The sequence below is a fragment of the Mobula birostris genome, chromosome 6, assembly GCF_030028105.1.
Source record: "Mobula birostris isolate sMobBir1 chromosome 6, sMobBir1.hap1, whole genome shotgun sequence".
NCBI classification, from domain to species: domain Eukaryota; kingdom Metazoa; phylum Chordata; class Chondrichthyes; order Myliobatiformes; family Myliobatidae; genus Mobula; species Mobula birostris.
The window spans coordinates 113050556-113066438 of record NC_092375.1 but is presented as its reverse complement, the minus strand read 5'-3'; the positions used below and the strand labels follow the sequence as shown (position 1 = coordinate 113066438).

Sequence of the window (15883 nt, the reverse complement as noted above, 5' to 3'; positions counted from 1 at the left end):
AGACTATGCTCCCTCCCCAAAAAGCCTTTCCATTGATAACATCAAGCTTCATTGAATCCCTCAGCATGTCCTCCTGCAGCCTGGAATGTGCCAATCGCTATCATTCCCTTACGGACATCTCGATGTCCATAAATCCAAAAGACCACAAGACATAGGAGCAAAATTAGGCTATTCATCCCATCGAGTTTTCTTCGCCATTCCATCACAGCTGATCCTGGATCCCACTCAACCCCATACACCCGCCTTCTTGTCATATCCTTTGATGCCCTGACTGATCAGGAAATGATCAACTTCCGCCTTAAATATACCCACGGACTTGGCCTCCACCGCAGTCTGTGGCAGAACATTCCACAGATTCACTACTCTCTGGCTAAAAACATTCCTCCTTACCTCCGCTCTAAAAGGTCACACCCCAATTTTGAGGCCATGCCCTCTAGTTCTGGATACCCCACCACAGGAAACATCCTCTCCACATCCAACCTATCTAGTCCTTTCAACATTCGGTAGGATTCAATGAGATCCCTTTGCGTTCTTCTAAATTCCAGTGAGGACAGGCCCAAAGCTGCCAAACGCTCCTCATATGTTAACCTCTTCATTCCTGGAATCATACTCATGAAACTCCTCTGGACTCTCTCCAATGACAACACATCTCTTCTGAAATATGAAGCCCAAAACTGTTGACAATACTCCAAGTACGGACTGACTAGTGTCTTATAAAGACCCAGCATTATCTCCTTGCGTTTATATTCTATTCCCCACAAAATAAATACCAAGATTGCATTTACCTTCTTTACCACAGACTCAACCTGTAAATTAACATTCTGAGAGTCTTGCACGAGGACTCCTAAGTCCCTCTGGACCTCTGATGTTTGAACCTTCTCTCCATTTAGATAATAGTCCGCACTGTTGTTCCTTTTACTAAGCATACATTTCTCTTCACTGGACCTGCACGGGAACGCTTCTGTGGCATCTGCACAGCACTCCAATCAATGACTCCCATCAAAAAACTGCCTGCTTTTTAAAGCTCTTTGCTGGACCTGCATGGGAACGCTTCTGTTGCGTCTGCGCAGTGCTCCAATCAATGATCCTGAAAGAGCAACAAGTTTTGGGTGGACCAGAATCAGAATCAGGTTTACTATTTGTTAGCTTAGCAGCAGCAGTTCAATGCAATACATAATCTAGCAGAGAGAGAGAAAAAAAATAAAACATAATAATAAATAAACAAGTAAATCAATTACATATATTGAATAGATAATTTAAAAATGTGCAAAAACAGAAATACTGTAAAATCTGTCTGGGTAGCCTCCAACCTGAAGACATGAGCTTCAATTTCTCCAACTTCTGGTAATTTCTCTGCCATCCCTACTTCTCTTTTTTACCATTCTCCATTCTGGTTACCCTTTCACTCCTTCTCACAACAGGGGCTGTTAAATAACACAGGCTACACTGTCTACAGCCCCTCCTTTTTCTGCACCTACCGTCCACGCCTCCACATACCAACTGTTATTGCCCCGATCTTCACCTCCCCCAGCCCCCATCTTCCACCAACTCCCCGGTCATCATGGACTCACCTTCGCTACTGAGCAGGTGAGAAGGTCTCTGGGGAAACTCTAGAGACGCAAAACATTGGGAACAGATGGTGTGAACCCACTGGTCCTGAAGGAGTGTGCTGAGCAGCTGTATGGGGTTCTCCAGCACATTTTCAATCTGACTCTGCCTGAAAAAGGTCCCGAATGTGTGGAAAACATTATGTGTGATCCCAGTACCCATGAAGGTCCAACCGAAAGTCTTGAATGACTACAGTCCTGTGGCCCTGACCTCACACATCATGAAGAACATGGAGAGGCTGCTCCTGACTCACTTGTGACTCCTGGTCAGATCAGCCCTCGATCCCCTGCAGTTTGCCTACCAGGAGCACATTGGAGTTGACGGTGCTGTCATCTACCTACTGAACAGAGCCTACTCCCATTTGGATAAGCAGAGCAGCACTGTGAGGTGATTGATTTCTCAAGTGCCTTCAATACCATACAGCCCTCATGCTGGGGAAAAGATCTGTTCAGTGGAGTTTGGCACTTCCATTGTATCCTGGATAATGGACTACCTGACTGGCAGACAACCATTTGTGCATCTTCAGAGTTGTATGTCAGACATGGCTATAAGCAGCACTGGGGTCCCACAGGGGACTGTATTGGCTCCCTTCCTGTTTACTCTGTATACATTGGACTTTAGATATAACACTGAGTCATGTCATCTGCAGAAATTCTCTGATGACTCAGCAATAGTTGGATGTATAAAGGGAGGACAGGAGGGTGAATATGGGGCCTGGTAGAGGACTTTGTCAAAAGGTGCAAGCTGAATCATCTGCGGCTCAACATCGGTAAGATAAAGGAGATGGTGATGGACTTTAGGAAGACTAAGCCTGCACTGCTCCCTGTTACCTTTGATGATGAGGGCGTGGATGTGGTGAGGACCTATAAGTACCTGGGGGTGCACCTGGATGACAGACTTGAGTGGAGCACGAACATAGAGGCTGTGTACAAGAAGAGGCCAGAGTCACCTCTACATCCTGAGGAGACTGAGGTCCTTTAGAGTATGCAGGCCTCTCCTTCACATGTTCTACCAGTCTGTTGTTGCCAGTACGATCTTCTATGTGGTGGTGTGCTGGGGCAATGGCATCAACATGGGTGATGCCAACAGGCTCAATAAACTGATTAGAAAGGCTGGCTCTGTTATAGGAGTCAAAATGGACATACTATAGGTTGTGGTAGGACCCTCTGGAAAGTCCTGGCAATTCTGGACAATGTTTCTCACCCTTTGCATGCCACCTTGGCTGAACAGAGGAGCACTTTCAGTAATAGATTAAGACAACTGCGCTGCTCCAAAGAGCACTATATGAGGTCATTCTTACCCTTGGCCATTAGGCTCTAATATGAGTCAACCTGTAGCCGGGGAAGTGATGACCTCCTCCTGTTAGACTGTTATTAACCTCTGTTTACCAGAGCTCTGTTTAAGCTCGTTTTAGCTCTGTTTACCACACCATGCTATCGCGGACACCCTGTGAAACAGTGTACCATCACTTCTTACCTGGACTGTGTGAATGTTCACCCATTACTGTATAATATGACAGTAATTTTTGCATTACCATCTTATCAATATGAACTTGTAAATCATATAATCTTTGACTTGCAAATCTTGTAAATTTTATTTTTAAGGTAAATTATTATTTTATTCTTTCTTACTTCTCTTCTAATATTTGTATTTCTGTGCACTTGTAATGCTACTGTGACTTTGTAATTTCCTTTGGGATCGATAAAGTATCTATCACCTCCCTCTAGTCCCTCTCCTCTCCTGTCTGTTCTTCCATGGTCTGCTATCTACTCCTATCAGATTCCTTCTTCTTCAGCCCTTTACCTTTTCCACCTATCTCCTCCCAGCTTTTTACTTCATTCCCTTCCCCACTCACCTTCCCTCTCACCTGCCAGCTTGTACTCCTTCCCCTCCCTCTACTTTCTTATTCTGGCTTCTGCCAACTTCCTTTTCAGTCCCGATGAAGGGTCTTGGCCAGAGACGTTGACGGCTTATTCCCCTCCATAGATGCTGCCTGACTTGCTGAGTTCCTCCAGCACTTTGTGTGCATTGCTCTGTACCGAACTGTTCAACGTTCTGTGTCCACTCCTCCGCACCACCACCCCCACACCCAGACTCCTGACCCAAAACACTGACCGGTTTCTCACTCCACATGAGCTGCCGGTGTGGCTGAGATCCAGCATTTCTGACTGGGTGAAAGCATGTTTGTTCCCTCCCCTCAGTTTGTGTGTGTGTGTTCCGCAAGGACATAGACGACCTCTCTAGAACATGATTGTGCGTGTGCACTGCAGGGAAGCTGGTTCATGCAGTGTAATTGGCCCTGTTCCTTCAAGAAGGGAGGATATAAATCCCTAACTGTAGTAATTAATTTCTGGATTAACTTCTGTCGGAAGCATTAGCACCACACTGTTCACCTGAAAGACACCATACAGAGTGTCTGTACCTGCAGCCAGCCCTCCCCATTAAGCGGGATCATCACCAGCCTGTCGGATCCTTCCATCTCCTTGTGGTGTTGCTGCCCAGCCATGGCTAAACCAGGACCTTCACTGCCGGGCCCCGCTGCAGCAGTTCTTCCCAGTGTCCAGCAAGCCCCAATGAAGGGGAATGGTTAGATGAAAAGGGAATGTGGAGGAGTGGAGATGTCAGATCCATAGGAGCATGTGGGGAGGAGAATCTCGGATCCTCAGTGAATGTGGGTTCCGAATCCATAGGGAATATCGGGGAGTGGGGGGAGTCAGATCCGCAGGGAATTTGGGAATGGGAAGGGCCAGATCCACAAGGGATATGGAGGAGTGGGAGGGCCAGTCCTATTGGGAATACGGGGGAAGGAGAGGGCTGTATCCACAGGGAGTGAGCAAATAGATAGTCCAGATTCAGTCCCCCTGACACACATGGACCTCCCAGTGGCCTGGCAACCAAGTACATGGACAGAGTTCCCTATTGAGTGACCCTCACCTTGAATGTACACTAACACATTATTGGTGGGGGCAGGTCTGCACTGAATAACACCTGGGTGCAGTTCTGGTAGGGTCTGGTCTGTCACTGTATAAGAGCAGAATTACAGTAGTGGTTGTGATAGGTCTGTCATTGTATAACACTGCGGTACAGAAACGGTAGGGTTGGGTCTGTCACTGTATACACTGGGATAGAGTACCGTTGGGGACCTTTTCTGTCACTGTATAACACTGGGGTACAGTACCAGTGGGTCAAGTCTGTTACTGTATAACACTGGGGTACAGAACCAGTGGGGATGGGTCTGTCACTGTATAACACTGGGTACAGTACTAGTGGGTCTAGTCTGTTAGTGTATAACACTGGGGTACAGTACTGGTGGGGATGAGACTGTCACTGTATAGCACCGGGATACAGTGCCGGTGATGCTGTGTGAGTCACAGTAAACTCCAGGATACAGTATTAGTGGGGATGGGTCTGTGCTGTATAACACTGGGTATAGTACCGGTGGGGATGGGTCTGTCACTGTATAACACCAGGGTACAGAACCGGTGGGGATGGGTCTGTCACTGTATACACTGGGTACAGTACCAGTGGGGATGGGTCTGTCACTGTATAACACTGGGTACAGTACCGGTGGGGACGAGTCTGTCACTGTATAACACTGGGTACAGTACCGGTGGGGACTGGTCTGTCACTGTATACACTGGGGTACAGTACTGGTGGGGACCTTTTCTGTCACTGTATAACACTGGGTATAGTACCTGTGGGGACTGGTCTGTCACTGTATAACACTGGGTACTGTACCAGTGGGTCTAGTCTGTTATTGTATAACACTGGGGTACAGTACTGGTGGGGATGGGACTGTCACTGTATAACACTGGGATACAGTACCGGTGATGCTGTGTGTGTCACAGTAAACTCCAGGATACAGTATTAGTGGGGACGGGTCTGTGCTGTATAACACCAGGGTATAGTACTTGCGGGGACAAGTTTGGCACTGTAGGACATCAGAGTACAGCACTGGTGGGAACTAGACTGTCACTGCATAACACCGGGGTACAGTAATGGTGGGGATGACACAGTAAAACTTGGAGATACTCTTCCATTTGGGAAGGATATGTTGTTGTATAACACTGGGTTTCAGGACTGGTGGGGATGGGTCTGTCACTGTATAACACTGGGTTTCAGGACTGGTGGGGATGGGTCTGTCACTGTATACCACTGGGATACAGTACCAGTGGGGATGGGTCTGTCACTGTATAATATCGGGGTACAGTACCGGTGGGGATAGTTCTGTCACTGTATAACACCGGGGTACAGTACCGGTGGGGATGGGTCTGTCACTGTATAACACTGGGGTACAGTACCGGTGGGGACAGGTCCGTCACAGTAAAACTCTGGAACACAGTGCTGGTGGGGACGGATATGTTTCTGTATAACACTGGTGTATGGTACGGATGGGGGTGGGTCTGTCACAGTATACCATGGGATACAGTAGGAGTGGAGATGGGTCTGTCACTGTATAACACTGGGATACAGTACCGGTGGGGATGGGTCTGTCACTGTATAAAACTGGGATACAGTACTGGTGGGGATGGGTCTGTCACTGTATAACACTGGGATACAGTACCAGTGGGGACAGGTGTATCATAGTAAAAGTCTGGGATACAGCGCTGGTGGGGACGGATATGTTGCTGTATAACACTGGTGTATGGTACGGATGGGGGTGGGTCTGTCACAGTATACCATGGGATACAGTAGGAGTGGAGATGGGTCTGTCACTGTATAAAACTGGGATACAGTACCGGTGGGGATGGGTCTGTCACTGTATAAAACTGGGATACAGTACTGGTGGGGATGGGTCTGTCACTGTATAACACTGGGATACAGTACCAGTGGGGACAGGTGTATCATAGTAAAAGTCTGGGATATAGTGCTGGTGGGGACGGATATGTTTCTGTATAACACTGGTGTATGGTACGGATGGTGGTGGGTCTGTCACAGTATACCATGGGATACAGTAGGAGTGGAGATGGGTCTGTCACTGTATAACACTGGGATACAGTACCGGTGGGGATGGGTCTGTCACTGTATAAAACTGGGATACAGTACTGGTGGGGATGGGTCTGTCACTGTATAACACTGGGATACAGTACCAGTGGGGACAGGTGTATCATAGTAAAAGTCTGGGATACAGTGCTGGTGGGGACGGATATGTTGCTGTATAACACTGGTGTATGGTACGGATGGGGGTGGGTCTGTCACAGTATACCATGGGATACAGTAGGAGTGGAGATGGGTCTGTCACTGTATAACACTGGGATACAGTACCGGTGGGGATGGGTCTGTCACTGTATAAAACTGGGATACAGTACTGGTGGGGATGGGTCTGTCATTGTATAACACTGGGATACAGTACCAGTGGGGACAGGTGTATCATAGTAAAAGTCTGGGATACAGTGCTGGTGGGGACGGATATGTTGCTGTATAACACTGGGATACAGTACCAGTGGGGACAGGTGTATCATAGCAAAAGTCTGGGATACAGTGCTGGTGGGGACGGATATGTTGCTGTATAACACTGGTGTATGGTACGGATGGGGGTGGGTCTGTCACAGTATACCATGGGATACAGTAGGAGTGGAGATGGGTCTGTCACTGTATAAAACTGGGATACAGTACCGGTGGGGATGGGTCTGTCACTGTATAACATTGGGACACAGTACCAGTGGGGATGGGTCTGTCACTGTATAACACGAGGGTACAGTACTGGTGGGGATGGGTCTGTCACTGTACAACACTGGGATACAGTACCGGTGGGGACGGGTCTGTCACTGTATAACACTGGGATACAGTACCAGTGGGGACAGGTGTGTCACAGTAAAAGTCTGGGATATAGTGCTGGTGGGGACGGATATGTTTCTGTATAACACTGGTGTATGATACGGATGGGGGGTGGGTCTGTCACAGTATACCATGGGATACAGTAGGAGTGGAGATGGGTCTGTCACTGTATAACACTGGGATACAGCAGTTTCTTTATGTCTGATTTGATTTGATTTCTTGCTAAGAACAGCTAGTACTTTTGATTGCTCTCCCACTGGAAACTCCCTTACTGTTCTGTTAGAAAGTATTAGTGAAAATATTTAAATAATATAACAGGGAAATTGAGTTTTGTGTTATTTCTCTACATCTCTCTGTTCTTTTCAGTGAAAGAGTGAACAGTTCTGTACAGATCACTTCACCAAGTTGATCCTGCTGTCTATTCCAGCTTTGTGAATTAGTCTTGCTTCTTGCCTGACATTATTTGTATGGTAGCTCTGCTGATCCACACTAACTTTCTGAGTTTTCTTCTCTAAACATTTGAAAGTTCTTTTTCCCTATGAAGATTATACTATTAGGGGCTACTTGGCCATTGACCATGTCAGTGCCCCTCTCCCCGCAGATAAATCCCACCAATCCCTTTCCTTTCTCCTTGTTTCCATTTAGCTCTGTAATTGATTCAATCAAACACTCGTCAACTCCCCTTTGAGTGTCACAAATGGTACAGCGTGGAAACAGGCTCTTCGGCCCAATCTGTCCATGCTGACATGTTACCCAGCAATCTAGTCCCACCTACCTGCATTTCAACAGGTTTCAGTAGGTACATTTAATATCAGAGAAATGTATACAATATACATCCTGAAATTCTTTTTCTTCACAAACACCCACGAAAACAGAGGAATGCCCCAGAGAATGAGTGACAGTTAAATATTAGAACCCCAAAGAACCCCCCAACTCCCCACCCTCACGCATAAGCAGCAGCAAAGCAACGACACCCCCCCCCCACCAGCAAAAATGCATAGGCAACCCCACTGAGCACTCGAGCATGTAGCAAGGCATCAATAAAGAGACAGACTTGCAGTACCCCAAAGACTATTCGTTCACCCGGTATTCAACATACCACAGGCTCTCTCTCTCTCCCTAATAAAAGAAAAAGAGGTGACCCCATTTCACATTTGGCCCAGGGCCCTCAGGGCCCTCTGAGCATCTCCTATCCTTGGACTTATCTAGATGGCTTTTAAATGTTGCTAATCTGGCTGCCTCGATCACTATATCTGGCAGTTCATTCCAAGTACACACCACCCTTTGTAGAAAGATGCTGCCCCTGCAACACGGTAGCTTAACAGTTAGCACAACATATCACAGCCCTAGCTGTAAGATCGGGGTTCGATTCCCACTACTGTCCGTAAGTGGTCTGTATGTTCTCCCGCGACCATGCGGATTTTCTCCGGGTGTTCCAGTTTCCTCCCACATTCTAAAGATGTACGGTTAAGGTTAGTAAGTTGTGTGCATGCTACATGGTGACACTTGTGGGCTGCCAAGCACAATCCTTGCTGCAACACACACAAAATGCCAGAGGAACTCAGCAGGCCAGGCAGCATCTATGGAAAAGAGTAAGTAGTCGATATTTTGGGCCGAGCCCCTTGCATTTTGTGTGTGTTGTTTTGGATTTCCAGCATCTGAAGATTCTCTCATGTTTGCAGTCCTGATGAAGGGTCTCGGCCCAAAGCATTCTGTGTATATTATGTGGGAATTTCAGCATCTGTAGATTTTCTTGTATTTGTGACAATCCTCACTGATTTGATTTGACACAAAGGATACATTTCACTGTAGGTTTAAATGTGTACATGACAAATAAAGCTAATCTTTGAGTCCTGAAGAAGGGTCTCAGCCCGAAAAGTCGACTGTTTATTCCTTTCCATGCTGCCTGACCTGCTGAGTATTTTGGGTGTGTTACTCTGGATTTCCAGCATCTGAAGAATCTCTTGTGCTTTAATCTTTTACATCTTTCACCTCTGATATTCATCCCATCCCTCATGTTTTTAGCACACCCTCCCTGGGAAAATGACTATCTGCTTGTACATTATCTATGCCACTCACAATAATGTACCAGGTCACCCCTCAGTCACTCCCTCTCTTGCTCATTCTCCCCTCTCTCTCATACACTCAATGTCTCTCTCCTTCTTTTACAGTTTCTCTCTCACATTCTTTCTTGTTCTCTCCCCCTCTTTACATTCTCGCTAGCTTTCTCACCCTGTCTCTCACACATGCTCAATTTCTCTCTCTCGCATACCCACACACTGGATATCTCTCTTGCTCTTCTCTTCTATCTCTCACACTCACTCGCTCTTTTCCCAGCAGGTTATGCCACCCCTAAGGTTTGTGGTGAAGACGACAGTGAAGGAGAAAGGCTGATTGGACATTGCCCTGTGTCGTCACAGTGACCATGGCAACCAATGGGATCAAGGAGCTGGCAAATGTCCCCACGTGCTCACACACGGTGAGTAGTGTTGGAGTCGGGGTGTATGACTGGAGAGAATCTGTGGAGCATAGATCAGGGAGTATGTGATGGGTTGGTGTTGAAGGAGCTTTCCTCATCTATTCCAGTGTAGGATTTGTTTGACAGCTAAATCAAACAAATTAAATTGAATCCTTGTCCCTCACATTCAGGATGCACCCCAGTCTCTCAGTCTCCAGTTAGTCAGAATTGAAGTTGGTTTATTATTATCACATGTACCAAGATACAGTGAAGAGCTTGTCTTGCATACTGTTCATACAGATCAGATCATTAGACAATGCTTTGAGGTAGAACAAGGTAAAACAATAACAAACTCCAGAATAAAGTGTTAATGTCACAGGGAAAGTGCAGTCCAGGCAGGTGGAAGTTAGTAATGAAGTGAGGTCAGGAGTCCATCTTATTGCACCAGGGAACCATTCAGTCATCTTACAAAGTAGGGTAGAAACTGTCCTTGAGCCTAATGGTATGTAAAATCAATCTATGAAAATAAGCTATCTTGCGTGTTTATATTTATTGTGTTTCTTTAAAAATTATTATTAGGTTCTTTATCTTATGTTTTTTCTGTGCTGCATCGGATCTGGAGTAACAATTATTTTGTCCTCCTTTACACTTGTTTACAGGATGTGACATTAATCATTAATCTTATTCTCAGGTTTTTGTATCTTCTGCCCGATGGGAGAGGGGAGAAGAGAAAATGTCCTGGGTGGGTGGGTTCTTTGATTATGCTGGCTACTTTACTGAGGCAGCAAGAAGTGTAGACAGAGTCCATGGAGGAGAGTCTGGTTCTTCTGATGTGTTGAGTTGTGTCTACAACTCTGCTGTTTCTTGTGGTCACAGGCAGAGCAGTTGCCGTACCAAGCTGTAATGTATCTGGATAGGGCACTACATGGATAAAAATTGGTAAGGAAATACCAAGTTGGCAAAATGTCAACTTTCTTTAGCCTCCTGAGGAAGCAGATGAGTTGGTGAGCTTTCTTGGCCTTGGCTTCTGTGCAGTTGGACCAGGAACATGTTCATTCCTAAGAACCTGGAATCAGATACATCACTGTGTTTAACTGTCAGTTAGCCATAGTTAGCACAGTGCATGCAATGGTATTAGTGGAGACAGAAGAGACAGCAGATGCTGGAATCTGGATTGGTAAACAATCTGCTGGAGGAACTCATTAGGCCGAGCGGGTATGGCAACTACTCTGCACGTATCAGCAAGAGACTGCAGAGAGTTGTGGGCACATCTCAGCTCATCACGGAAATCAGCCTCCCCTCCACGGACACTTCTTGCTGCCTCAGTAAAGTATCATGCTTCAATCCATTAGGGTCCTGAACCAGCATGGATAACTTCACTCACCTCAATTCTGAATGGATTCTACAACTCATGTTCTCAATATTAGTTATTTATTTATTCATTCATTTATGCATTTATTTATTATATTTAAAAAAAAAATATATATATAAAATTTATTTATTTTTGAGCAGTTTGTCTTCTTTTGCACATTGGTTGTCAGTCTTTGTGTGTAGATTTTTATTGATTTCATCGTATTTCTCTGTTTTACCGTGAATGCCTGCAAGAAAATGAATCCCGCATTGTATATGGTGACATATACATATTTTGATGACAAATTTACTTTGAACTTTCTGCGCTATTTGACACTACATTGACATAATATCCACTCACTTGTTCCTTCATTCAATGAGATCCTGACTAATCCTCCACCTCAGCACCATCTTCCTGCACTAACCCCATCCCCTCCGATTCCCTGCAAGCAGGCAGAAGATGAGGCTGAAAAGTCAGCAGCGGAGGCAGACGAGGAGGCAGAGGAAGAGGAGGAGGAGGAAGAGCTGGACAAGCTGTTGGCAGTGGAGTGCCTGAGAGATCTGCTGAGTGACCGGCCTCCGCAAGAACCAGAGAGGACCTACAGTGAGAAGGACTTTGAATGTAAGTGTGTGAGGATCTGGTCAGTTTGTACATTTGGTGTGAGATTGTGCATGTTCAGTGTGTATGAGTGAGGTACAACTGCTTGCATGTATCCATCTCCTATATATATGTACGTCTTTTGATATGCATATACGTTATATTGGTCTGTGTGTCAGTGTGCCTTGGGTGTGCCTGTGTGTGTATGTGGGTCCGTCTTCTACCCATGTGTACGTGTGCATCAGTGATTACCTGTCTACATACCTGTATATGTATCTGCGTGTCTGTCAGTGTGTGTGTATGTCAGTGCGTATACACATGCATGTGTCTATATAATGTGTGTACTGTATATCTGTGTGTGTCTGTTTATGTATTTGTGTGTGCATCTAACTGTCAGTGTATGTGTATGTTAGTATGTTGGTGTGTGTGCATGTTCCTGTGTGTGAAACTGGAAATGGTAATTGGTTTACTATAATCACATGAAAAGCTTGTCTTGCATACTGTTCATACAGATAAAATCATTGCACAACACATTGGGGTAGAACAAGGTAAAACAATAACAATGCAGAATAAAGTGTAACAGCTACAGAGGAAGTGCAGTGCAGGTAAGCAATAAGGTGCAGAATCATAACAAGGTAGATTATGAGGTCAAGAGTCCATGTTATTGTATTGTTCAATACTCTTATAACAGCAGGGTAGAAGCCTGGTGGTTTGTGAATTCATACTTCTGTATCTTCTGCCAGATGGGTGTGGATGAAGAGAGACAGTCCATGGTGGGTGGGGTCTTTGGTTATGTTGGCTGCTTCCATGGAGGGAAGGCTGGTTTCTGTGATATGCTGAGCTGTGGTCCATGACCCTCTGCAATTTCTTGCGGTCACAGGCAGAACAGTTGCCATATGGAGCCATGATGCATCTGGATAGGATGCTTTCTGTGGTGCATCGGTAAACTTTGGTGAGCGTCAAAGGGAACATGCCAAATTTCTTTAGTCTTTTGAGGATATAGAGGCATTGGTGTGTGTATGTGTGTGTGTGTGTGTGTGTGTGTGTGTGTGTGTGTGTGTCTGTGTGTGTGTGTGTTTGTGCATGTGTGTGTGTGTTCGTGTAATGATTTGGTGGGCATAAGAGAAAGAATAACCTGGAGGGTTTGAGGGAACTACAGAGGTGGGGAGGGAATGGGACTAGAGGGATTAAGCTGCAGCCAGCCAGCATGAGCTCTGAGGGCCAAATGGCTTCCTTCTGTGCTGCAAAAAGTAACTAATAAATCTGCAAAATATTATTGTAAATCTGAAATAAATCAAAAAATAGTGAAGGTACTCAGGAGGTCAGAAGGCATCTGTAAAGTGAGAAATAGAATCATTGTTTTAGTTTCTAACCCCTCTTAGTCCATTATCCTGCCTTCTCCCCAAAACCTTTGAGAACCTTATTAATCAAGGGCCTATCAACCTCTGCTTTAATGACCCAATGACTCGGCCTCCAAAGCCATCTGCGGCAGTGAATTCCACAGATTTACCACTCCTTTGCTAAAGAAATTCAGAGAGTTACCACATAGAAACAGGCTGTTTGGCCCATCTAGACCATGCTGAACTATTATGCTGCCTAGTTTCATTGACCTGCCCTCCACTACCCTCTCACTCGTGCACTTATCCATATTTCTCTCAAATGCTGAAATCGGACCCGCATCTACCACTTCCACTAGCAGCTCATTCCACACTTGCACCACCCTCTGAGTAAAGGAATTTCCCCTTATGTTTCCCTTAAACACTTTTCCTTTCATCCGTAACCCATGACCTCTAGTTTTAGTGTCACCCAACCTCACTGCAAAAAAAGCCTGCTCGCATTTACCTTATCTATACCCCTCATAATTTTGTATACCTCTACCAAATCTAACCAAATTCTCCAACGATCTAGCGAATAAAGTCCTAACCTATTCAACCTTTCCCTATAACTCAGGTCCTCGTGTCCTGGCAACATACGTGTAAATTTTTTCTGTACTCTTTCAACTTTATCGATATCTTTCCTGTAGGTAGGTAATCAGAACTGCAGATGGTACTCCAAACTAGGCCTCACCACCATCTTGTACAATTCCAATATAACATCCCAGCTCTTCTACTCAGTAGTCTGATTTACACTCAATGGGCACCTTATTAGGAACCTAATAATGTGGCCACTGAGTGGATGTTCATGATCTTCTGCTGCTGTAGTCCATCCACTTCAAAGTCTGAGGCATTCAGAGATACTCTTCTGCACACTAATGTTGTAACACGTGGTTATTTGAGTTACTGTCACCTTCCTGTCAGCTTGAACCAGTCTGGCCACTCTATCCTCCCGATTAGGCCTCACCAATGTCTTATACAACTTCAGCATAACACCTCAATTCCTGTACTCAATACTTTTATTTATGAAGGCCAACGTGCTAAAAGCTTTCTTTCTGACTCTATCTATCTGTAACACCATTTCCAAGGAATTATGGATCTGTATTCCCAGATCCCTCTGTTCTATGGTACTCTTTAGTGCCCCATCCAGGTTTGTCCTACCAAAGTGCAACACCTCAGACCTCTGCATTAACTTCCATCTTCCATTTTTCTGACCAGATCCTGCTGCAAGCTTTGATAGTCTTCCTCGCTGTCCACTACAATCATGGTGTTATCGGCACATTTGCTGATCCTAGTTTAACACGTTATCATCAAGATCATTGATATAGATTTCTTTGGCCTCTTGAGGAGGTAGAAGCGCTGGTGAGCTCTCTTGGCCATGGTATATACATGGTTGGACCTGCACTGGCTTTCTCTGTTGTTCATTCCCAGGAACCTGAACTCTCAACCCTCTTGACCCCAGCACCATTGATGTAGACAAGAACATGTTCACCCTCTCCCTTTCTGAAGTCAATGTCCAGCTCTTCTGTTTTGCTGACCATGAGGGAATGTTTGATGTCATGGCACCATGTCACTAGGCTCTCTACCTCCTTCCTGTACAGTGACATTGTTATTTGGTTGTGAAGCACTGAGGGGAGAGAGCAAACATGCTTTAACCCAAAAACAAATCAGAAATGATGGAAGAACTCAGCCAGTCAGGCAGCGTCCATGGAGGGAGAAACCAGTCAGTGTTTTGGGTCAGGAGTCCTTCCTCAGACCTGGGGAATGTGAGGGTGGGGAAGAGTGGACATAGAACATCGAACAATTCTTTCCTGAGCAACACATACAGAATGCTGGAGTAATTCAGAAGGTCAGGCAACATCTATAGAGGGGAATAAACGGTCAAAGTTTTGGGCTGAGACCCTTCATCAGGTCTGAAAAGGAAGGGGGCAGAAGCCAAAATAAGAAGGACCCAGAAAGGAAAAGGAGAGAAGGGGGAAGGGGGAGGGTCAGAAATGACCAGAAGATGGAGGAATCAATGTTCATGTCATCAGGTTGGAGGCTACCCAGACAAAATATGATGAACATGGATGCGTTCAGTCCTAACACAACACTCCAACTGATGGTGCTGGAAAGTGGAAACTCTTTGCATGCAGCTCCAAAGGGAATCAGCAAATATTCCCATTTAGGATGACTACAGCTGAAATCCATAGTCACAGACATGGGGACTTCAGTCAGGAACATTGCTTTAATTCATTTTAAAAATCTATCGACCTTCAAAATCAGTGGACCCAGACGGCAGACTGAGGTCACAAGTACAGATTCCCTTTAAGAAAAAGGAAATGTGGAAAGTGTGTTAAGATTGAAACACAGAGCCTTTAGAAACCCACTACCTACCATCTTGCTGGCAAATGTATAGTCTCTGGAAAATAAAACTGAAGACTTCGGAGCCAGATTGCAGTACCAGAGGGACATGAGGGACTGCTGTGTACTTTGCTTCATGGAAATATGACTCACCCCTACCATTTCAGACGCAGCACTGTAACCCAAGGGGGTTCACCTTCTACCGCATGGACAGAACAGCAAAGTTGTTTAAAGGTAGAAGAAGAGGAGTATGCTTCATAATTAACACATTGTGGTGCACAGACATGGCAGTTCTGTCTCAGTCCTGCTCACCTGGAACATCTAGCAGTCAAGTGCAGTCCATTTTATCTGCAAAGGGAGTTTTCCGCTGCCATC

General features: G+C 45.5%; 1 protein-coding gene across 1 annotated transcript in view; it reads left to right on the top strand.

Moving 5' to 3' along the window:
- The window catches only part of LOC140199268 (anion exchange protein 3-like), a 154845-nt gene that overhangs the window by 11726 nt on the left and 127236 nt on the right, over positions 1-15883 (top strand). The window contains exons 2-3 of the mRNA XM_072261033.1: positions 9724-9865; positions 11648-11816. Coding sequence (XP_072117134.1) covers positions 9812-9865; positions 11648-11816 — 223 coding nt within the window. The 5' untranslated portion in view covers positions 9724-9811. The remainder of the gene's footprint in view (positions 1-9723; positions 9866-11647; positions 11817-15883) is intronic.